We start from the raw sequence: 23,950 nt of genomic DNA on the forward strand, positions 1-23,950 counted from the left end.
GTACGTATGCATAGGAAAAAACAGTACATATAGGGTCCAGTTCTATCCACTGTTTCAGGTACCCACTGGGGGTCTTGGAATAGATCCCCCCATGGGTAAAGAGGACTATTGTATAGATTGTATAGTGAAAGCATTCTGATTAAAAAGTATTCATATGAAATTACGTGTGTGTTTATTACAATGGCCATTACAATAGGTATGTGCCACATACACACACTCACAAAAAGTTTGAAGGTTACACAGTAAACTCTTAGTAGAATTTACTAAGTGAGAATTAACAGTGGTGAGAATATGGTAATTTTTAGGTTATAATTCATCTTTGTGCTTATTTCTATCTTCTATTTTACACAAAAAGCACGATTAAAGAAATAATTTAAAAAAGGAAAGATACTCTATCATATGCATTCCAGAAAAATTATGATTTTTATCAATGCCAACTAAAGAGAAATGGAAGTTAGCCACTTTAAAAACCACATCTATTTATAAAAGAAAAGAGAACAAAAGCACTTATGGTTTTCTTAACCTAGAATTTCAAATAAACATTTTTATGTTTTTAAAATAAAATTTGTGTTAAGTAAATAAGAACGCAAACTAGTAGAAGGCTAGGGAGAATATTTTTCTTACTTGAATATGTTCATTTTTAAGTAGAGTCTTCAGTTTTTTCAACTCAGGATCATTTGAATTTTCATTTTTTCCAAAATGAAAAAATAAGAGCCATCGGTGATGAGCCAAACGGTCCTTAAAGGTGATTAAAAAAAAGAAATGTCAGAGTTGGGAAAGTTTAAGGGTTCTAACATTTGTTTCTTTGGCTTAAAGTTAATTTTAGCTATCCTACCCATTACTTCAAAATATTGTCTAAACTCGTATTTACTTTGTAGTTTACTTGAATAATGCTAAGTAAATCAATTATGTTATATCCTAGAAGGATAAGAATCATTAAATTATAAAAGCTTAAAGCAGACAATCGTGCCAAGATAAAAATATTGTGTTAACAAAATACAGCTAAAGAAATGGGGGGTAGGGAAGCCAGCTTTTTTCAGGTTTAACAAAAACATCTGGTAAGGATATAGATTTACAAAGCGCTGTGATCAGTAAGTATAAAAAAATAATTGATTCTATTACAAACTGAATATTTCTAAAGAACCAAGTAGTTTCTAAAGAATTAAGAATAGCTTCTTAATTCTCAGTAAACAATATAAGCAGTTCTATAAGTAAGAGTGTAAGTTCCAAATGAGATCCAAAATTGCTTTGTGATCAAAATCTTGCCTTTTCTGACATTCCTCCTGAAGTGCACATTCAGAACTGGTTAGCTTTTCCGTAACTACAGATCTACCCTGAAGTTACAACCCCAGCAATTAATTAATAATGTAACCTACAATTCACTGACTATTCAGTTGACCCTTGAACAGCATGAGTTTGAACTGCAGGGCTCCACTTAACTGCATTGGGATTTTTTTCCCCAGTAAACATATTGAAAAAAATTTGGGGGAGCTATGTGACAATTTGAAAAAATATTTTTTCTCTAGCTCACTTTATTGTAAGAATACATTATATTTATACATATAACATATAAAACGTGTTAATTGACCATCTGTGGTTTATGTTATGGTAAGGCTCCAGCTGACAGTAGAGTATCAGTAGTAAAGATTTTGGGGAGTTAAAAGTTATATGTAGATTTTTTGACTATATGGGCGGGGGAGGGCTAGTGCCCCTAGGCCCCATATTGTTTAAAGGTCAATTATATAAGTCCTTTGAAACTGCTACTTTCTCTCTAACAATAGATAAAACAAATGCTAATTTTAAAATGTTAAGACTTGTAATGTTTCTAACATTAATTACTATTTATCATTATTGATAAAAATATTACCTCTATTGTGTTTGCCGAAAGTAGTTCAAAATCTGGAAGATTATGCATTATTTCCAAATATATTTCTTTAGCATCCAATGAATTAAGAAACTAGAATAAGAGAATTATATTGTAATCTGTTTAATCAATATCCACTTATTATAGTCTGTTTTCTTTCAGCTTCCATAGAAGAACTTTTAAGGAAAAAAATCACAGAAGTTAAAAACAGTTTTCAAGCTATTTATTCTAAATGTCATCTTTATCCAAAAAAACAAACCAACTGTATTTTGGCAATCATTTAAAGACCATTTAACTGAACTGTTTCTTAAAATAGTGATGTAAAACAAATTCTATCAGTAGGTTTTGTTGGAATTTTCTATTAACTATGCTATGTATTCTATGATAATAATCATAATAACTTGGAGTGATCTCTGAATCACTAGGAAAAAACTATTATGTTAAGTTTAATTTAATGCTAATCATGTTTTACAGAATGCTAATGCTTTAGAAGTTCTTTAAGAACTGTTAAAACATATTTGATGATCTAAGACACTTCACACCCCAAGTAATTTAAAGAAATTAAGAACTTAAAACTGGAACATTGGAATGGATCTTACTGTTTACTATAGTGGTTTTCAGAAATGAAGTCCTAAAACCTAACCACCTAGAAGTTTTGCAGAGTAAAATTTCTGATAAAGATCTTATATATGTTTTAGATCTAGGTCTCCTATTAACACAAATAAGTGAAAAAAGGCACACCTCCCTTCTAACAAATTTCCTGTACTTCTCTATGGTTTATCCTCAGCATATTTTTCTCACAGCATTCTTCCTGCTGGTCGATACTACAAAGAATGCAGCAATGGTTACATCAAGAAAATGTGTATGGGGGTTGAGAAAGTGGTTTAATATTTATCTTTAATTCTGAAACATCAATGTTTGGCAATTAAATTATTACTTGAAAGATCTAAAGCTCCATTAAAAATTTGTAGGACTACTACAGTGCTTAGTATAAGAATGACCATATGGATAAAAACAACGGATATAACATATGAATAGAAAACTCAGTTTTTACTAAGTTTCTTAAAACTTGTGTTTGTTTTTTAAAAAAATTTGTATTTATAACATAGACTAAAAGCTACATGAAATATTTTCTGTTACCAAAGGGCTTAAAAAGCCAAAACAGAAATGTTTCATGTCTCAGTACTCCAACTTATTCACTTTCATTCTGAAAATTTTACTAAAAATATTCCTTTAGCAGCTTATAATAAAACTTGGTAGTTACACCTATAAAGGATATTGTCCAACTTCTGAATTTCACCTTTCAAAAATATTTAGCCGGCATGAGGTTTTAAATTTTTTAAATCTTGAATTCTTTCAGAAAGGAGAAGACCTGTTTAATTCATTACTCTGTTATTACATTTCCAGTATCATTCATTTATGTTTCCTAAGATTACATCTGAGCTTATAGTATTATATCAAAAAGCTGAAAGATCTCATTAATATATGATTGTAGTACTGAAGGCAGGAGCTCATATTAAGTGTTGGCCAGAGTATAGGCAATCCTTGTGAATGGATGGCACAGAGTAAACCAAATTTTCTGTGGGACAATCTGAATTGAATTTAAAATTGTGGCAGCTACCTCATTCTAAATAGATAACTGAAGGAGTATATAAAGATAAAAAGACTGCCATTACAACATTGCTTATAATCATGAAGAAACAGAAACAACTTAAGTATCAAGAAAGGACTGATTAAGTATGTCATATTGACTCAATGGACTGGCAACTATTTAGGGATTGTTGATTTAGTTACCTCGTGCATAGTATACATAATACATAAAGGCACTATATATAGTATCTACTTATATGGCCAATGCTTTTCTACAGATTTGAAATGTATCAGTGAAAAATCCAAACTAAGAAAAGTAATGCATGAGAAAAACAATACAAATAAAAAGTAACACTGTATATATTATAATGTGATTAAGTGTTCTGGTAGTACTGGAGGTGGATTATGGAAAGATTTTAAAGACAGAGCCACAGATTTTCCTGAAGAACCAGTTACAGGGTATGAGAAAAAGGAGTCCAGAAGGACTCCAAGGTACTTGGGTCTGAATGATAAAGAATGGAGTTTTTATCAACCGAGATGGGGAAAACTGTGAGTGGAGCAGATCTGTGGGAACGTATTAGGAGTATAGTTACAGACATCTAAGTTTGAGAGATCAAGTAATACCCTTGGGGAGATGTTGAATAGGCATTAAGATGTACGTGTCTGGAGTAGAGGTAGGTAGTAGTCTGGGCCTGGAGAGCTGTCACCATGAAGTCGTAATTGCAGATACGTACATAGTGCATTTACCAAGATTTGATGGTGCTTATTTATGGGTGATTTGGTTTTAGTGAATTTTGCATCTTTCATTACACATTTCTATACTATACATTATGTAATGAATATATGTAATACTATACATTCTGTAATGAATATGTTTATTCCATCAAAAAAAGAACTAAAATACACAAAGAAAACTAAAGTTTCTTTTGAGGTTTCCTAGGAACCCATCCAATATCTTATTATCTCTCAACTCCTTGACAACTAGCCTGAATCTCAGTCTCCTCATTCATAAAATTAGGGAGGTGAACTATACCAGTAGCTCTCTAAACTGAGTTCATACCAGAATCTAACAGGGTGCTTTAAAAAAACAGATACTGGGTTCCAGTCAAACCTACCAATAATCTATATCTTAATATTAGAAAATACACAAATAAATGGAAAACAATGAAAAATTTATATAATCTAAGAATGTATCCCATACCTTTGGGATTTAAAAGTGTAATGGCTTGTATAAAAATAATCCTCGCAGACTTCATCGACTGAAGTACGTATTATACAGAATTCCCAAAATTATTTGTTCTAAATAATAAAGCATTCCATAATCAGATGACATAGATTCATTTCCTTGCCACTGTTTACAAAATGAAGTACTATGTTTGAATGTGTGTGTGTGCCCATTTATATGCAAGGAAATTAAAGTGACTCATACCAAAATACTGCTTTTCTCTTTGTTATTTAAAGTGGCTCCAGGAGGATAATAGGCAGTAGTACTTGTTGTAATATCCAAACTTTTACAAAGGTTGTCCTGGCTGGCACAGTCCATCCATCCTACATTAACAAGACCATCCTAAAATGGAAAGAAACAAAAAACAGGTTGTGTTGTAAGTGGAAGAAAAAATTAAAGGGATTTAGCTTCACTGAGAAAACTTCAACTTTTCTACTGGAAACTTATTAAAACTTTTTCTTAAAAGAGCACTAAAAAAATAAATGATGCAGATTTGAGTAATATGATTAATAAAGTTGGTCTAATAAATGGAAAAATTATGCCTAACATACATGGAAAACATTTTTTTGAGGACACATATGACTTCCACAATTTCACAACTGACAAACTCCCAGGACAAAGGGAGCTTCAATAGTGTTAAATTATCAAAAACACAGACTATATTCCTCAACCATAATATGATGAGAGCTAAATAAACAATAAAATAACAGCAAAGAAAAACAACAAAAAGTAAAGTTTGAAAATCACACACACATAATGTATAACTCTTCAGCTAAAGAAGAATTCCTGATTAAATTAAAGGATACTTGGAAGTGAATGACAATGAAAGTACCATATGTCAAAATTAGTTAGAAATCTAATTAGAAACTTTTGTACCTATTAACACATTTATCAGAAATCAAGATAGATTACAAATAAGTGAGTTAGTATTTGAGAAACTACCAAAAAAATACTTGAAATCATTTTTAAAGTGTTTCTTAACATGGTGATACAGTTCTAAAAAAATCATTGATACTTACCAACATGCCACTAAGCCTTAGACGCGTCTGTGACGTCAAACAATCTAAGGGGAAAAGAAACTTACAAGGTAATTTTAGTTTTATTGAATCTATACTTTCTTCTGCCTTTCCTCCAATCTATGCTGATGTGGAGGCAATTAACTGGGCTCTACTGGTAAATACTGAAACTTTTATTTACTAGGTAGATACTGAAAACAAAGCCTCATTCTACAATGCACACACGCATGCAAGCATTCTCTCTCACTCATTTTTTCATTCCCTCCCTTTATTTCTCTCAAGCATCTCTTTAGGATCTTACTCTTCAATCTCTGCTCCTATCAACACTCCTCTATATCCAAGAGATCTCATGATTTGGGAGAAATATAATGTAATGGATCTATCTGATAAAGACATGGAAAGAATCTTTTAAATACAATACAATCTTAAAACAACTTCTTCATTATTTTCATGAAAGTTCTGTAAATATGAATGCTAGAATAAAATGAGATAAATTTAAAAGAAAGGCAACTGTAACATCACAGAGCATATAAAGACAGGTAATTCAATCTACCTGGGGTGAAAATAAAACAATGTCAGAAAGTTTTAAAAGTTTTCTTCATGGGTGGAATGGACAGAAACCTTTGGGCATTAGGCCCAAATGAGACAAAATCCCTAGATAACAGACAAAGTAAAAGGGTGATTTTTGTTGCAAGGCTATATTTTATGACAGGCCTACAGGAAGGGGTGAGTAGCTGAATTTAGTTGCAAGGCAATCCTTTCTCGACACAGCAGCATAAAAGCTGAGATGAAGTGTGGGAAAAGATCCATGTGGGGATTAACATATGAAAATGTATTAATGGATCAGGATATTCTGTAATACTGGGGACAATTTTTAACCAATCTCATTGTTTGAATAGAGTTTATAGTTTGTGATTTAAATTTCAGTTTAATTTACTACAGGGAAGGTTCCCAGAATTGCAAAGCTGTCATCTTCAAATACATAATTTTATGAAGCATGTATACATATGTATACACATGTACACTTTTGATATGCCTAAGGATGAGGCCAAGTCCATTAATTTAAAAAAATTATTATTCTGTATTTTATCTATCAACAACTAATCTGACAAACTGCCAAATACATCTGTGACTATCAGAAGGTACAATTTATCATGACTTATAATTAAGCTGAAAAACTTGTTCACCAAACATAAAACCATAAAGAGTTCTTCAAGAAATTGGTAACTTTATAATCTCTATGTGTAAAATGAAAAAAAGGTAAAAAATTCATTCAATAAAAAATTGTAATTCAATTCAAAATGGTAGTTTGAAGTACTATATAGTCAATTATAGTAGCATACTTAGGACTGTCACTTGGTCAAAGGGTACAAACTTCTAGTTCTAAGCTTACCAAGTTTGGGGATCTGATATACAGCATGGTGATTATAGTTAATAATATTATATTATATACTTGAAAGTTGCTAAGAGAGTAGATCTTAAATGTTTTCACCACAAAAAAGAAATGGTAATTATGTGAGGAGATGGAGTTTTTAGCTAGCATTACAGAGGTAATCACTTTGCAACATATTATTTATCAAATCATTATGCTGTATCCCTTAAAGTTACACAATGTCATATGGCAATTATATCTCAATAAACTGGAAAACAAAGACTGTCACCTAAAAATTAAATGTCATGGTCTCTTCACTGTAACAAAGTAACAAATAAAATTACCTCCTCCTTTGGAACAAAAAGTAATCAGCCAGCCAGTACCAGCAGCAAAAGCAGTTTGTATGGCGTTAACAAAATTTCCTTTAAAGAAAATAAAGCAAATTTCTGATCACCTATTACTTGATTATGGAAACAGTTTTCTGGATGTTTTTCCCTTCTAGTCTCATCCTCTCTCTTCCAATCCATTCTGAGTAGTATTCAAGAATTCCTAAAAATCTTTAGTCATGCCAAATTCCTTGACTGGCTCCCCATTTTTTTCATCACATGAAATCTAAGTTCATTATTTTATTGAGAAACTCAAATTGGCAAGTAAGATCCCTATGATCGGAGCTTTGTCTATCCATTCAGCCAGCCACATTTTTCCCCATACCACTCCACCTCAATCTCCATCTTTTTGTTAGATTCATGATGAAGTATTGCCAGTTTCCCAAAAATACAGTGATCTTTGAAGGCTTCCTCTTCATTTGCATGATAGATTGGGTTTGACCTCATTCAAGAAGCATTTTCTAACCCTTCATCTTTTCCCCATCTGAATTATTTGGTATTTTTCTTACGTTCCTAAACTTACCCCTATTATGGTTACTACATTGAATTTTAATGATTTACTTGTGTCTTTCTCACTAAAATAATCAAGTCCCTGAAGGCAGCAATTATGTTTTATTACTGCAGCCCTAGTATTTAACATAGCTTCAGAGACATAACTTGTATTCAATTAATGATATGAACATGCCATTATGTGTGAATACCATCATTTCATGGGTAGTACAGAACAAATGATTCACTTTAAGTCACCTGATGAATTAAAAGCCGAAGATTGAAAGTTTTTTAAACTTTAAAATTAAACTGGATAGGCATGACTTTACTATCTGATATTTATGAAAGCAATAAAACTTGGTTTACTAAACATTTAACTGTACTGTGAAAGTTGCCTTTTTACCTAGCCCCCATCTCATATCCATCTCCCACATTTTAATTGGTAAAGTTTCAGCACAAATATGATTCATTTTACGCCTACTATTTAGAAGTCCAAATGACACAACTTCCTCTAAGAAGCATGGAAAAGATATTTTAAAATTTCAATATTATGATCAAAATGGAAACATTGCCACTGAAAAATTTAAAATACCAATTTCAAAGCATCCATGAAAACCAAGAAAATTGAGAAAATAAAATTACCTGTCCATAATTCTGTAACTGTGCTTCTAACGTGCTGCATGGCAAAACTCACTAAACTTTCCTTTGATCTGTCACCATGATATTTCACTGCAGCCTATTTTTTTAATAAAAAGAGAAACATCATTTACTTTTCTTTTTAAAATTCACTAAAATTAATACCAAATACTTTTGATTCTACATTATTTTGAAAAATACAGTAAGATCTCTGTACAGATTCCATGGGAGATGTTCTAATAATACTATTTAGAATAGTTTAAGTTTCAGTTTTATTACTAAAAAAACACAAAAAAACCCCCCAAGAAAACACTTCACATTCAGTGAGAAAAATACCTATATTTTATAACCTACAAAGTACAATACGCATAATGATTAAATTATATTCTTTAAGACAGAAACTGATGGTAAACATTTAATTTTGAAATACAGCAAAGTCAGAGTAATGGCATCTAAAAGTATATTCAGAATATATTCCAAACTGTTTATTATGACTACAGCCCAGTTAGGTGGCACCTAAAATAGGACTTAAAAAAAAAAAAAGGACTTAAAAACATTCTACACATTCACATATTATGTTTTCTCAAAGTTATTTCCCTTGTTATAAAGTTCCAAGTATTAAAAATGCTAACTTTACCCCTTACCATTCCAGACCTAAAGATGAAGAGGCTGGGATAACTGTTGACTCCTTTCATTCGGCAAAGCATCCTATCATCGCCACAGTTAACAGCACCAATTCGAAGTAAGCCATCCACCTCTTTAGCAAAGTCTCTCCACTATGAGAGAAAAACAACACATTAAGTATTTCTCTGGTAAGAGAAATTTTCTTCTCTTGAGCACTCTTTTAAACTATATATTCCTAAATGAAAATACTTTTATCAAATAAAACCATACATATCTGAAAGTATTTGATAGTTACCATTACTATTAATTAAAAAATCCTATTAAAAAAAAGAAACACACTCAAATAACAGGTCCATTAGAAATAGTAAAACTTTAATAATTAGGATGTACAAAATACGTACTGTGGGAGCTAGATCATGGCAGTGTGAACATCTAGGGGAATAAAAGTTCACAAACCACAGCTCTCCAGAATTCACAGCAGCATCTAAAAGTACATAAAATCAAAAAATTTAGAATTATTTAACTAAAAAAATGTACATATTTTAGGTAAATTTTGAAGTTTCTTTGTTGCTGAAATAAGAATAGAAAAAATAGTTCATGATGAAGTATTGCCAGTTTCCCAAAAATACAGTCATCTTTGAAGGCTTCCTCTTCATGTTCATGACAGATTAGGTTTGACCTCATTCAAGAAGTATTTTCTAACCCTTCATCTTTTCCCCATCTGAGTTATTTGGTATTTTTCTTGTGTCCCTAAGCTTACCTCTATTATAATGGTTACTATATTGATTTTTACATTTAATTTCCACTCCCTTTGTCCTTTTCTGTACAGTTTTTTCTATAAGAAGAAAACTTATCAACTCTCAAACTAACTGTACCATAAAAAAAACAAGAGTCTTCTAAGCCCATACTTGAGTAAGGAGCAGCCTTGAACTGCAAGATACACGTCACCAAGAAGCTGTGAAAAGAGGCGGCACAAAGAAGAAACAGCCAAACTTCATATAAGAGTCTGTGTGGCTGAAAGATATGAAGGAGAAAAAGCAAGAGAGATGGAGATTTTTTTATCAGTAGCATGGGTTAAATACATGGTCAGTCAAGTCTGACAGCTACTTCAAATTATAAAAGAATGAAATAAGGGACTTACACAATAGAGTAAGGACTATGAGGATTAAATGTAATCTTTGCCCTTAAATAAGACATGCACCTTGGAAGAGTGTGTTATTGGATCAACTGAATACATGAACACATATTTGCTAAAATAATGGACTCAACACCACTTGTCCAGCCAAACAGTATACATTATAATCAGTAAGATGACCTGATACAAGGAAACCAAATGTGTTCATTTAAAAATTTTAATATTGTTTTGGATGCATTCAAGATAAAAAGGTAAAGACAATTTGTTTTTGGTTAAAGTGTTTCCATGTAACTCCATATTATAATCAGTTATTTGTAATTTTTAAACAAAATTTTCATATATTATTTTAAGTAAATTATAGCATGATATCAGAACACACATACTATTCTAAATATGTATAACTGATTCAGATTAGAAACATGCACAGGACAAAATGTTCACTTTCATTTCAATTATAAGACACATGAATCTGTGGAAAAACAGTTTATTCATACATTTTAGGCAAAGTGTAGAATTTGGATTTTATCACCTGTTCTTTGGCAATGTTTAGAAAGTCTGACAAACAGACCACTCTATCTAGGTGGCATGTTGACTTAAACCACCAATTGGTAATAATTTAGGTAAAATCTTAATAAAAGCTCAGTGCAAACTTTTTTTTCTATAAGAAAAAAATTATTTCATTAGCTATAAACAAATAATGTGGTGAACATTTACATATTAAAAGAAAGTTCTAATTAGAAAATAAGAACTTATATAGTTAGTAAGTCTTAAATAGAAATATGATGTACAACAAATTTGAATGGCATTTTACAAAAAACCTTGTTCAGTGAAAAAATGTCTCTTAGTACTTTGTTTTCATAGAGGACTTCTAACGTATTTGTCCAGTTCCCACTGTTGCTGAATGAGACTAGGGCTAAAATGTCTTTAATACTGTATTTTAATACTGTATTATCAAAGCTCAATGGGATGTTTTTGCATAACCCAGTGACCCAGAACAGAACGAGCATATTACAAAATGCAATTTTCAGTTTCTGAATTACCTAACTACATTAATATCCTTTAGCCTATACTACAGCTAACAGCTTCAGTTGGCTTAGAAAAATAAAAAAATAAGTGGAGGTTACAAAGACAAGAAATAACAGTGATCTAAGAGTGAAAAACATATTACTAAGTGGTTAGAAGAAATCTAAATGTACAAGTACAGGCTAGAGAAGGGTAAAGAACACACTGATGAATAACTTCAGTGCTAAGAGCTTTACTTCCTTTAAGAAAAAAAGAGCAGCACAAGCATGGAACTTGAGGTTCAGTGCATGTCCTGCCTTTGGTACTGTGTCAGTCAGGTAAGACTATGCTATGGTAGCAAATGATCCTTATTATTATCAGTGGCTGGCAATGAAGGTTTATTTCTAGTATACATTACACTTCCATACTGAGTTGGCTGCAACCCTGTTCCATATCATTTCACCACTGAGTCCCGGATGGTGGAGCAGGCTCTATTTTGAACTTTCCTAGTTCTCTCATGACAGAAACACATGCTGGCTGTTAAAGCTTCTGCTTGGAAGTGCCATATAGTACTTCTTTCCACATTTCACTGGCCCAAGCAAGTCATGTGATCATGCCTGACTTCTACAAGGTGGAATATATAACTCTCCATCACAGAGGAGCACCTCAAGGAGAAACACTGAAGATGGCTGAACATAATAAAATATACCACAGATACCTATTAACTGAACTTAGGTAATTTAACAGCCTTTTCTCCTGAAACGCAGTTTGTAATTTGTGAAAAAAAACTAGTAATACCAACACTGAGGATTGCTGTAAGGATTAAACATGATGAATATTAATTGCCTGGAACAGGAAGTGATGTTCACAAATTGTAGTGATGTTTTATTCTCTTCCATTTACCTATAAAACATTCTTATAATGTGACCACATATTACTTGACAGAACTTTGTTATACCACAAATACCTATTAACTGAACTTAGGCATTCCTCACACAGAGGCGGCACAAGACTTTGACATAACACTGTTGTGAAATCAATAGCTCCAATGAAATTGCATCATTTTTGACAATTTACATTTAAAAAGTTTTGCCACAACTTTTGATTTTAGAATGAAGCCTTTGGAGAGGAGGTTTATTGATTGATTACTTCACTGTGTTTATTGGGAAATAATTCATTCACTGATGTGAGAATCATGGAAAAAAACTAGAAAATTCAGGATGTTACTTAAATGTAGTTGGTGTGATCATTTCTAATGGTAAAATTTCATCATTCTTGGCCTCAGGAAAATGGTACCAAAAAGAATCTAAACCAATGGGAAGCAATTCAGTATAGACCACGTTACTGAGATTACCCCAAACATAAGGAGCCAATTATTGCACATGCTCCAGCAAATATGGCCCAGAATATTCAGGAAATCCACTCTTGGTGGCCTGTGTTAGCCATTGTTTTTCAACACTGAATGGGAAGTTCTGCTAGACGCCCTTATCGCTGTGTTAACTGAAGTATATCTGGTTCATAATGATCCAAGTCCTCAAAAAGAACACTTAACTAACCCCCAAAGTAAATATTCCTGATAAACTCTAAATGAACAAAATCCTAGATTTAACTTTTGTTAGGTGGTAGAGATTTATAAATCAAACAAACAAAAGGCAGACATGCTTTGAGCTCCTCTTTAACTTCTTGAGCTTATCTTCACAAGGATGCCTGTATTATATGCAGAATGACAAGCAGAATGATGAGATGTTCTCTGCTTTTGCAGATACTATCTAGAACTTGTTTATAATGACTAACATAATGCTTTCCTGTGGCATGTAAAAAGATACTATGCACATGTTTAATGGAAGATGATGATAATTTTGAAACTTTCAAAGTGGAATTTGTTAGTCTCATTTTCTCTTCTGCATTAGAGCTGAAGATTCTAAAGTTCACTCCTAATAAAAGTGAACTATGTACACACACACACACAAACACAGAGACGTACTTACTAACATCTCACAGCAATTCTAGTATACAGATGGGGAAAGACTGAATGAGATGACCTTTAAGGACTCTTCCAGCTCTAAAATTCAAAGTCTATAACCAGGACCTTAACATAATTATGAAAATGGTTTAATACAAACCTTTTACATTTTATTGTCATTATAGCTTTTAACACAGAGTTTTCAGAGAACATTTTTTTTTTTTAGATAATTATTTTTTATTGAAGGGTAGTTGACCCACAGTATTACATTACCTTAGTTTCAAGTGTACAACACAGTGATAAAACATTTATATACATAATTCTAGGTTCCAGCTATCACCCTACCAAGCTGTTACAATATCTTGACTATATTCCTTATGCTATACATTACATCCCGGTTACTTATTTATTTTACCATTGGAAGTCTGTCCTTTTTTTTTTTTTTTTTTTTGTGAGGGCATCTCTCATATTTATTGATCAAATGGTTAACGACAATAAAATTCTGTATAGGGGAGTCAATGCTCAATGCACAATCATTAATCCACCCCAAGCCTAATTTTCGTCAGTCTCCAATATTCTGAGGCATAACAAACAAGTTCTTACATAGAGAACAAATTCTTACATAATGAATAAGTTACATAGTGAACAGTACAAGGGCAGTCATCACAGAAACTTTCGGTTTTGCTCATGCATTATGAACTATAAACAGTCAGTTCAAATATGAATACTCATTTGGTTTTTATACTTGGTTTATATGTGGATACCACATTTCTCTCTTTATTATTATTATTTTTAATAAAATGCTGAAGTGGTAGGTAGATACAAGATAAAGGTAGAAAACATAGTTTAGTGTTGTAAGAGAGCAAATGCAGATGATCAGGTGTGTGCCTGTAGACTATGTGTTAATCCAAGCTAGACAAGGGCAATAAAACATCCACGTATGCAGAAGATTTCTCTCAGAATGGGGGGGTGAGGTTCTAAGCCTCACCTCTGTTGATCCCCAATTTCTCACCTGATGACCCCCCTGCGACTGTACCTGTCTTAGGTTGTTCCTCCCTTGAGGAATCTTACCCGTCTCTGGCTACCCAGTCATCTTCCGGGCCATACAGGGAAATGTAAAGTTGGTAAGTGAGAGAGAAGCCTTATTGTTTGAAATGGTTAGCTTTTTATTTCTTTGCATATTGATGCCCTGTAGCTTCTATGCCCAGCATTTGTCTTGAGGTATCTTTACCACTTGGAAGAATTATGATACTCGGTAAATTTGATATGAGGCACGAAGTCTATTTAAGGGTTGTAATTAGGAAGGAAGAAGAAAAGCTATAGAAGTAGCAGGCGGCAGAAAACATGGGAAGATTGATTATTTCTTTGACATATCTTCTTGTAGAGTAACTTCAGCATGTATAGGTTTTAAGCTTCTACTTAAATTGCGCACACACATTAACATAATAGGAGTACAGTTACGTAACCAAAGCATACCTGTAATTACCAGCCATCTCCAGTGAAACCAAGAAAACCAGTTAGGCACCTTAGGCATTTGTGAAAACTTATCTATGATATGGTGGATATTGTCCAACTGAACTTGAACAGTCTGAGAGAAATCAGACAAATTAAAACAACCCATTCCTGGGGAATGTTCACATCCCTTATGTTCTTTTAACAGTAAATAGTCTGTAGTTGAAAGATTTTGGAGCGCTACAATTTGCACTTCTCCTAATTCTTGGTTGAGTTCCAACAGTATAGATCCAGTCAAATTTGTTGTTTTACTGTATGCACAGGCCAGCTTAGATATCTCCTCCTTCATTCCCATGGCAAGTCCAGGAGCTGGTGGGATGAGTGCATCTACAGCTGTAGCAGTGCGTGGATCTTTGTTGGGGTTTTTTGATGATCATCTTCTGGCATGAGTCTTCCAGAGAGTGCTGATGTTGGAAGTTCTCTTTCATATCGTATATTAGTTCATTTTCGGGGTAGCCCAATTAGGATTTGATCTTCTGTATAAACACAAACAGACCCTTTGCCTACACTTTTATATGCCCTTTATACCCTTGTGTAGAACTCACTGGAGGTTACCACACAGGAACTGCCCTTTTTTGTTTTGTTTTGTTTTGTTTTTGGTATCACTAATCTACACTTACATGACAAATATTATGTTTACTAGGCTCTCCCCTATACCAGGTCCCCCCTATAAACCCCTTTATAGTCACTGTCCATCAGCATAGCAAAATGTTGTAGAATCACTACTTGCCTTCTTTGTGTTGTACAGCCCTCCCTTTTCTCCTACCCCCCCATGCATGTTAATCTTAATACCCCCCTACTTCTCCCCCCGCCTTATCCCTCCCTACCCACCCATCCTCCCCAGTCCCTTTCCCTTTGGTACCTGTTAGTCCATTCTTGAGTTCTGTGATTTTGGTGCTGTTTTGTTCCTTCAGTTTTTCCTTTGTTCTTATATTCCACAGATAAGTGAAATCATTTGGTATTTCTCTTTCTCCGCTTGGCTTGTTTCACTGAGCATAATACCCTCCAGCTCCATCCATGTTGCTGCAAATGATTGGATTTGCCCTTTTCTTATGGCTGAGTAGTATTCCATTGTGTATATGTACCACCTCTTCTTTATCCATTCATCTATCGATGGACATTTAGGTTGCTTCCAATTCTTGGCTATTGTAAATAGTGCTGCGATAAACATAGGGGTGCACTGATCTTTCCCATACTTGATTGCTGCATTCTTAGGGTAAATTCCTAGGAGTGCAATTCCTGGGTCAAATGGTAAGTCTGTTTTGAGCATTTTGATGTACCTCCATACTGCTTTCCACAATGTTGAACTAACTTACATTCCCACCAGCAGTGTAGGAGGGTTCCCCTTTCTCCACAGCCTCGCCAACATTTGTTGTTGTTTGTCTTTTGGATGGCAGCCATCCTTACTGGTGTGAGGTGATACCTCCTTGTAGTTTTAATTTGCATTTCTCTGATAATTAGCGATGTGGAGCATCTTTTCATGTGTCTGTTGGCCATCTGTATTTCTTTTTTGGAGAACTGTCTGTTCAGTTCCTCTGCCCATTTTTTAATTGGGTTATTTGTTTTTTGTTTGTTGAGGCGTGTGAGCTCTTTATATATTCTGGACGTCAAGCCTTTATCGGATGTGTCATTTTCAAATATATTCTCCCATACTGTAGGGATCCTTTTTGTTCTATTGATGGTGTCTTTTGCTGTATAGAAGCTTTTCAGCTTAATATAGTCCCACTTACTCATTTTTGCTGTTGTTTTCCTTGCCCAGGGAGATAAGTTCAAGAAGAGGTCACTCATGTTTATGTCTAAGAGGTTTTGCCTATGTTTTCTTCCAAGAGTTTAATGGTTTCATGACTTACATTCAGGTCTTTGAACCATTTTGAGTTTACTTTTGTATATGGGGTTAGACAATGGTCCAGTTTCATTCTCCTACATGTAGCTGTCCAGTTTTGCCAGCACCACCTGTTGAAGAGACTGTCATTTCGCCATTGTATGTCCATGGCTCCTTTATCAAATATTAATTGACCATATATGTCTGGGTTAATGTCTGGATTCTCTAGTCTGTTCCATTGGTCTGTGGCTCTGCTCTTGTGCCAGTACCAAACTGTCTTGATTACTATGGCTTTATAGTAGAGCTTGAAGTTGGGGAGTGAGATGCCCCCTACTTTATTCTTCTTTCTCAGGATTGCTTTGGCTATTCGGGGTCTTTGGTGTTTCCATATGAATTTTTGAATTATTTGTTCCAGTTCATTGAAGAATGTTGCTGGTAGTTTCATAGGGATTGCATCAAATCTGTATATTGCTTTGGGCAGGATGGCCATTTTGACGATATTAATTCTTCTTAGCCACGAGCATGGGATGAGTTTCCATCTGTTAGTGTCCCCTTTAATTTCTCTTAACAGTGACTTGTAGTTTTCATAGTATAAGTCTTTCACTTCTTTGGTTAGGTTTATTCCTAGGTATTTTATTTTTTTTGATGCAATTGTGAATGGAGTTGTTTTCCTGATTTCTCTTTCTGTTGGTTCATTGTTAGTATATAGGAAAGCCACAGATTTCTGTGTGTTGATTTTGTATCCTGCAACTTTGTTGTATTCCGATATCAGTTCTAGTAGTTTTGGGGTGGAGTCTTTAGGGTTTTTTATGTACAGTATCATGTCATCTGCAAATAGTGACAGTTTAACTTCTTCTTTACCAATCTGGATTCCTTGTATTTCTTTGTTTTGTCTGATTGCCGTGGCTAGGACCTCCAGTACTATGTTAAATAACAGTGGGGAGAGTGGGCATCCCTGTCTAGTTCCCGATCTCAGCGGAAATGCTTTCAGCTTCTCGCTGTTCAATATAATGTTGGCTGTGGGTTTTTCATAGATGGCCTTTATTATGTTGAGGTAATTGCCCTCTATTCCCATTTTGCTGAGAGTTTTTATCATGAATGGATGTTTAACTTTGTCAAATGCTTTTTCAGCATCTATGGAGATGATCATGTGGTTTTTGTCTTTCTTTTTGTTGATGTGGTGGATGATGTTGATGGACTTTCGAATGTTGTACCATCCTTGCATCCCTGGGATGAATCCCACTTGGTCATGGTGTATGATCCTTTTGATGTATTTTTGAATTCGGTTTGCTAATATTTTGTTGAGTATTTTTTGCATCTACGTTCATCAGGGATATTGGTCTGTAGTTTTCTTTTTTGGTGGGGTCTTTGCCTGGTTTTGGTATTAGGGTGATGTTAGCTTCATAGAATGAGTTTGGGAGTATCCCCTCCTTTTCTATTTTTTGGAAAACTTTAAGGAGAATGGGTATTATGTCTTCCCTGTATGTCTGATAAAATTCCGAGATAAATCCATCTGTCCCGGGGGTTTTGTTCTTTGGAAGTTTTTTGATTACCACTTCAATTTCGTTGCTGGTAATTGGTCTGTTTAGATTTTCTGTTTCTTCCTGGGTCAATCTTGGAAGGTTGTATTTTTCTAGGAAGTTGTCCATTTCTTCTAGGTTTCCCAGCTTGTTAGCATATAGGTTTTCATAGTATTCTCTAATAATTCTTTGTATTTCCGTGGGGTCCATCGTGATTTTTCCTTTCTCGTTTCTGGTACTGTTGATTTGTGCTGACTCTCTTTTCCTCTTAACAAGTCTGGCTAGAGGCTTATCTATTTTGTTTATTTTCTCGAAAAACCAGCTCTTGGTTTCATTGATTTTTGCTATTGTTTTATTCTTCTCAATTTTATTTATTTCTTCTCTGATCTTTATTATGTCCCTCCTTCTGCTGACCTTAGGCCTCATCTGTTCTTCTTTTTCCAATTTCGATAATTGTGACATTAGACCGTTCATTTGGGCTTGTTCTTCCTTTTTTAAATATGCTTGGATTGCTATATACTTTCCTCTCAAGACTGCTTTTGCTGTGTCCCACAGAAGTTGGGGCTTAGTGTTGTTGTCATTTGTTTCCATATATTGCTGGATCTCCATTTTGATTTGGTCATTGATCCATTGATTATTTAGGAGCGTGTTGTTAAGTCTCCATGTGTTTGTGAGCCTCTTTGCTTTCTTTGTACAGTTTATTTCTAGTTTTATGCCTTTGTGGTCTGAAAAGTTGGTTGGTAGGATTTCAATCTTTTGGAATTTTCTGAAGCTCTCTTTGTGGCCTAGTATGTGGTCTATTCTGGAGAATGTTCCATGTGCACTTCAGAAGAATGTATATCCTGTTGCTTTTGGATGTAGAGTTCTATAGATGTCTATTAGGTCCATCTGCTGTACTGTGTTGTTCAGTGCTTCCGTGTCCTTACTTATTTTCTGCCCAGTGGATCTATCCTTTGGGGTGAGTGGTGTGTTGAAGTCTCCTAGAATGAATGCATTGCAGTCTATATCCCCCTTTAGTTCTGTTAGTATTTGTTTCACATATGCTGGTGCTCCTGTGTTGGGTGCATATATATTTAGAATGGTTATATCCTCTTGTTTGACTGAGCCCTTTATCATTATGTAGTGTCCTTCTCTATCTCTTGTTACTTTCTTTGTTTTGAAGTCTATTTTGTCTGATATCAGTACTGCAACCCCTGCTTTCTTCTCACTGTTGTTTGCTTGAAATATGTTTTTCCATCCCTTGACTTTTAGTCTGTACATGTCTTTGGGTTTGAGGTGAATTTCTTGTAAGCAGCATATAGATGGGTCTTGCTTTTTTATCCATTCTGTTACTCTGTGTCTTTTGATTGGTGCATTCAACCCATTAACATTTAGGGTGACTATTGAAAGATGTGTACTTATTGCCATTGCAGGCTTTAAATTTGTCGTTACCAAAGGTTCAAGGTTAGACTCTTTAGTATCTTACTGCCTAACTTAGCTCGCTTATTGAGCTGTTATATACACTGTCTGGAGATACTTTTCTTCTCTCCCTTCTTGTTCCTCCTCCTCGATTCTTTATATGTTGGATGTTTTATGCTGTGCTCTTTCTAGGAGTGCTCCCATGTAGAGCAGTCCCTGTAAGATGTTCTGTAGAGGTGGTTTGTGGAAAGCAAATTCCCTCAGCTTTTGTTTGTCTGGGAATTGTTTAATCCCACCATCATATTTGAATGATAGTCGTGCTGGATACAGTATCCTTGGTTCAAGGCCCTTCTGTTTCATTGTATTAAATATATCATGCCATTCTCTTCTGGCCTGTAGGGTTTCTGTTGAGAAATCTGATGTTAGCCTGATGGGTTTTCCTTTATAGGTGACCTTTTTCTCTCTAGCTGCGTTTAAAACTCTTTCTTTGTCCTTGATCTTTGCCATTTTAATTATTATGTGTCTTGGTGTTGTCCTCCTTGGATCCTTTCTGTTGGGGTTTCTGTGTATTTCCGTGGTCTGTTCGATTATTTCCTCCCCCAGTTTGGGGAATTTTTCAGCAATTATTTCTTCTAAGATACTTTCCATCTCTATTCCTCTCTCTTCTTCTTCTGGAACCCCTATAATACGGATATTGTTCCTTTTGGATTGGTCACACAGTTCTCTTAACATTGTTTCATTCCTGGAGATCCATTTATCTCTGTCTATGTCAGCTTCTATGCGTTCCTGTTCTCTGGTTTCAATTCCATCAATGGCCTCTTGCATCCTATCCATTCTGCTTATAAACCCTTCCAGAGTTTGTTTCATTTCTGCGATCTCCTTTCTGGCATCTGTGATGTCCCTCCAGACTTCATCCCATTTCTCTTGCGTATTTCTCTGCATCTCTGTCAGCATGTTTATGATTCTTATTTTGAATTCTTTGTCAGGAAGACTGGTTAGGTCTGTCTCCTTCTCTGGTGTTGTCTCTGTGATCTTTGTCTGCCTGTAGCTTTGCCTTTTCATGGTGATAGGAATAGTTTGCAGAGCTGGGACGAGTGACGGCTGGAAGGACTTCCTTTCTTGTTGGTTTGTGGCCCTCCTCTCCTGGGAGAACAGCGACCTCTAGTGGCTTGTGCTGCGCAGCTGCGTGCAGACAGGGCTTCTGCTTCCTGCCCGGCTGCTATGGAGTTAATCTTCGCTGTTGCTGTGGGCGTAGCCTGGCTCGGGCAGCTACTCCAAAGTGGTGGAGTCACGTTGGAGCAGGAGCGGCTGGGAGGCTATTTATCTCTGTAAAGGGGCCTCCCTGCTCCCTGCAGCCCAGGGGTTAGAGTGCCCAGAGATCCCCGGATTCCCTACCTCTGGATTAAGTGTCCCGCCCTGCCCCTTTAAGACTTCCAAAAAGCACCCGCCAGAACAAAACAACGACCACCAAAAAAAAAAAGAAATAACTTTTTAAATTAAAAAAAAAAAAATTTTTTTTAATTAAAAAAAAAAGGTGGTCGCTCGTTTTTCTTTATTCTCCGGTGTCAGCCTCGGGCCTCTGCTCACCGGTCTTGCTGCCCTGTTTCCCTAGTATTGGGGTCCCTATCCCTTTAAGACTTCCAAAAAGCGCTCGCCAAAACAAAACAGCAAAAAAGCAAAAAAAAAAATGGTCGCCTGCTTTTCTTATGTCCTCCGAAACCCAGCCTCCAGTGCCCGCTCACTGTTCTTGCTGCCCTGTTTTCCCAGTATCGAGGGCCCTGCACTCTGGCCCGGATGGCTGGGGCTGGGTGTTCGGCAGCCCTGGGCTCCGTCTCCCTCCCGCTCTGCCTGCTCTTCTCCCGCCGGGAGCTGGGGGGAGGGGCGCTCGGCTCCCGCGGGGCCGAGGCTTGTATCTTACCCCCTTCGCGAGGCGCTGGGTTCTCTCAGGTGCGGATGTGGTCTGGATATTGTCCTGTGTCGTCTGGTCTTTATTCTAGGAAGGGTTGTCTTTGTTATATTTTCATAGATATATGTTGTTTTGGGAGGAGATTTCCGCTGCTCTACTCACGCCGCCATCTTCCTTCCCCTCGTCAGAGAACATTTTGAAACAGTGTTTCAGAGCTCAATACCCCTAGCCCAATTCACATTTTGAAACTTTTTGTTTTTCAGTTCTTTCATTACTAGTGAGCTCAAAATTTTGATACTCCTAACTTAATTTGTAAAGGACCCTCTAATGAGGCTGCAAGCAAAAATAAACAGATACTACCTGCGGATCCAAAGAAATGTTAAATTTCCAGGCAGGTTATTTCAATCCCCATTTTCTAAGGATTTCTGAAGGCGATGGCTATGTAAATCTGAATCAAGTGAGAAGACGGCATATGACTGAAGAAGCCAAAAAAAATCTAGGCAAAGCCTTCCTCCCTAGTGGTGGAGATAAAAAGCCATGTGGATTAGGAAGCTACTATGGAACAGTAGATGGTCCAGTCCCATTCTTCAGTGTACAGTCCAAACCCAGAGAAAAATATGAGGCATCTGGAAAGAATTTATACACAAACCCAGGAAAGAAAGGAACCGGATATGGCTATGCAAATATTACCACTGGTAAATAATTTTCACACTCCCCTGATTTCTATGATGCACCAAAATTAAATTATAAGGAAGAGAATGAAGAACACCATCGTTTACTTAAAGGGACACCTTTCAAGTTAAATCTTTACCCATGGGAATATTTTGATGCCAATCCTTACTTGTCTGAGAAGCCTCTACCACCAAGTTAGAAAAGCAGAGAAGAAAGAATTACTTACACTCCCTTTTATGCTCTCCTCTCCTGGTAAAAAGGCTGGTGGAATGAAGGCAGGAACATTTGAACCTTACCCATCACATTCTGCTGACCCAATTCTGCTAGATTGGCAAAGCAGGTTTCCAGCAGAAGTGTTAAGATTTTCCATCCATCAAATGGACAAAAAAGCAGACCAATTAAAAGTATAATGACTTTGAATGTTGAAAGGACACTAAATATGAAGAACTACAAGACTGGTTTGTACAGCCTTTTGGCATCTGGAAGACAAGTAGCTTTCTAGATCCCTACTACCAGTAATTCATTATCAAGTGCTAATTATTTGAAAAAAGTATAAGATATTGCGGAACAGACAGTTAACTCAAGCATTTAAAAGAAATTTAAGCCTGAAATTCTAATTCTCTTCCTTATTTTAGTGCTTTTATTTGATAAATAGTATTTGTTAGTGAAAAAGAAAAATGAACTATATAACTTAGATGGACTCTCCGATTACAACTGCAAAAACTGGACAAATTATTAAGACTTCTATTGTTGTTAAGTCTTAAATATAAATATGACATACAACAAATTTGAAGTGATTTGACATAAAACCTTGTTCAGAGTGAAAAAATGTCGCTTAGTACTTTATTTTCATAGAGTACTTCTAACATATATGCCCAGTTTCCACTGTTGCTGAATGAGAAAAGGGTTAAAATGTCATTAATACTGTATTTTAATACTGTATTATCAAAGCTATGATTATCAATCACAGATCAATCAAAGAATTACCAACATAATGAATAATAGAGGACAAAGGCATAGGAGGAGGTGGAAATCAGAGAGCCAATGTTTACTGCCTCTAGAGGCGGTAGTTGATAGGCAAGAAACTCAGAACTTTCAATAGATTCATGAGGCTCGAGAAACAAAATGGACACATCTAAGAAAATGTCCTGTAAATAAAGATGAACTGGAAATTAACCAGTCTTCTCAAAATCCAAAGCTTAGCTTTTGAGTCATTTCAGTCTCTTGCTTGAATAAAGCTGTCAGTGACCCTAGCCAAAAGAAAACACAACTCCTCTCTGGAGTAAGAGAACATACATAACTTTAAGTTATCTCTATATAATTATTTATGTAGTTATACAAAGACAAGATTAAGTATCCTAAACCAACAGAAACAACTGATAATAGAAAGAGACCCATAACCCTGTAGGCTAATGTGATATTTAGTTAGACAAGTACAGATTGATACTACTATTCACGTTTGCCATTGTCCCTCATCTTCTTCAACTAAAATATCAGGATCAGCTTGTCTTAGCCTAGTAATACACATAGTACTAGAGATCAGATGGGATGGTGGCAACTATGCATTGAACCTATCGTAATTATTTATGAAAAATTATCCCTAAAGTTTTGTGGCTGTAATTTATTTTTAACTCCTACATAGGGTTCTATATGAATAATCAGCAATTCTTAATCTTAATCTTTTCTCCAGTGACACATCTGAAAAAATATGAACTGTTGTGCAACTTAACACCAGGAAAGTTTCTCATGCTGGGTGCACTCATGGATTAGTCAGCTTGCAGGTTTTGCTCAGTTCCTCCAATTCTAATTCTAATTCCA

General features: G+C 35.2%; 1 protein-coding gene across 1 annotated transcript in view; it reads right to left on the bottom strand.

Annotated features, from left to right (window-relative positions):
- The window catches only part of DNAJC10 (DnaJ heat shock protein family (Hsp40) member C10), a 55,505-nt gene that overhangs the window by 25,555 nt on the left and 6,000 nt on the right, over nucleotides 1–23,950 (bottom strand). Inside the window, exons 5-12 of the mRNA XM_036879385.2 lie at nucleotides 9,604–9,686; nucleotides 9,223–9,354; nucleotides 8,585–8,678; nucleotides 7,412–7,489; nucleotides 5,699–5,742; nucleotides 4,884–5,021; nucleotides 1,868–1,957; nucleotides 625–738 (exon numbers count right to left, since the gene is read on the bottom strand). Coding sequence (XP_036735280.2) covers nucleotides 625–738; nucleotides 1,868–1,957; nucleotides 4,884–5,021; nucleotides 5,699–5,742; nucleotides 7,412–7,489; nucleotides 8,585–8,678; nucleotides 9,223–9,354; nucleotides 9,604–9,686 — 773 coding nt within the window. The remainder of the gene's footprint in view (nucleotides 1–624; nucleotides 739–1,867; nucleotides 1,958–4,883; nucleotides 5,022–5,698; nucleotides 5,743–7,411; nucleotides 7,490–8,584; nucleotides 8,679–9,222; nucleotides 9,355–9,603; nucleotides 9,687–23,950) is intronic.

The sequence above is a fragment of the Manis pentadactyla genome, chromosome 6 (genome assembly GCF_030020395.1).
Source record: "Manis pentadactyla isolate mManPen7 chromosome 6, mManPen7.hap1, whole genome shotgun sequence".
NCBI lineage: Eukaryota > Metazoa > Chordata > Mammalia > Pholidota > Manidae > Manis > Manis pentadactyla.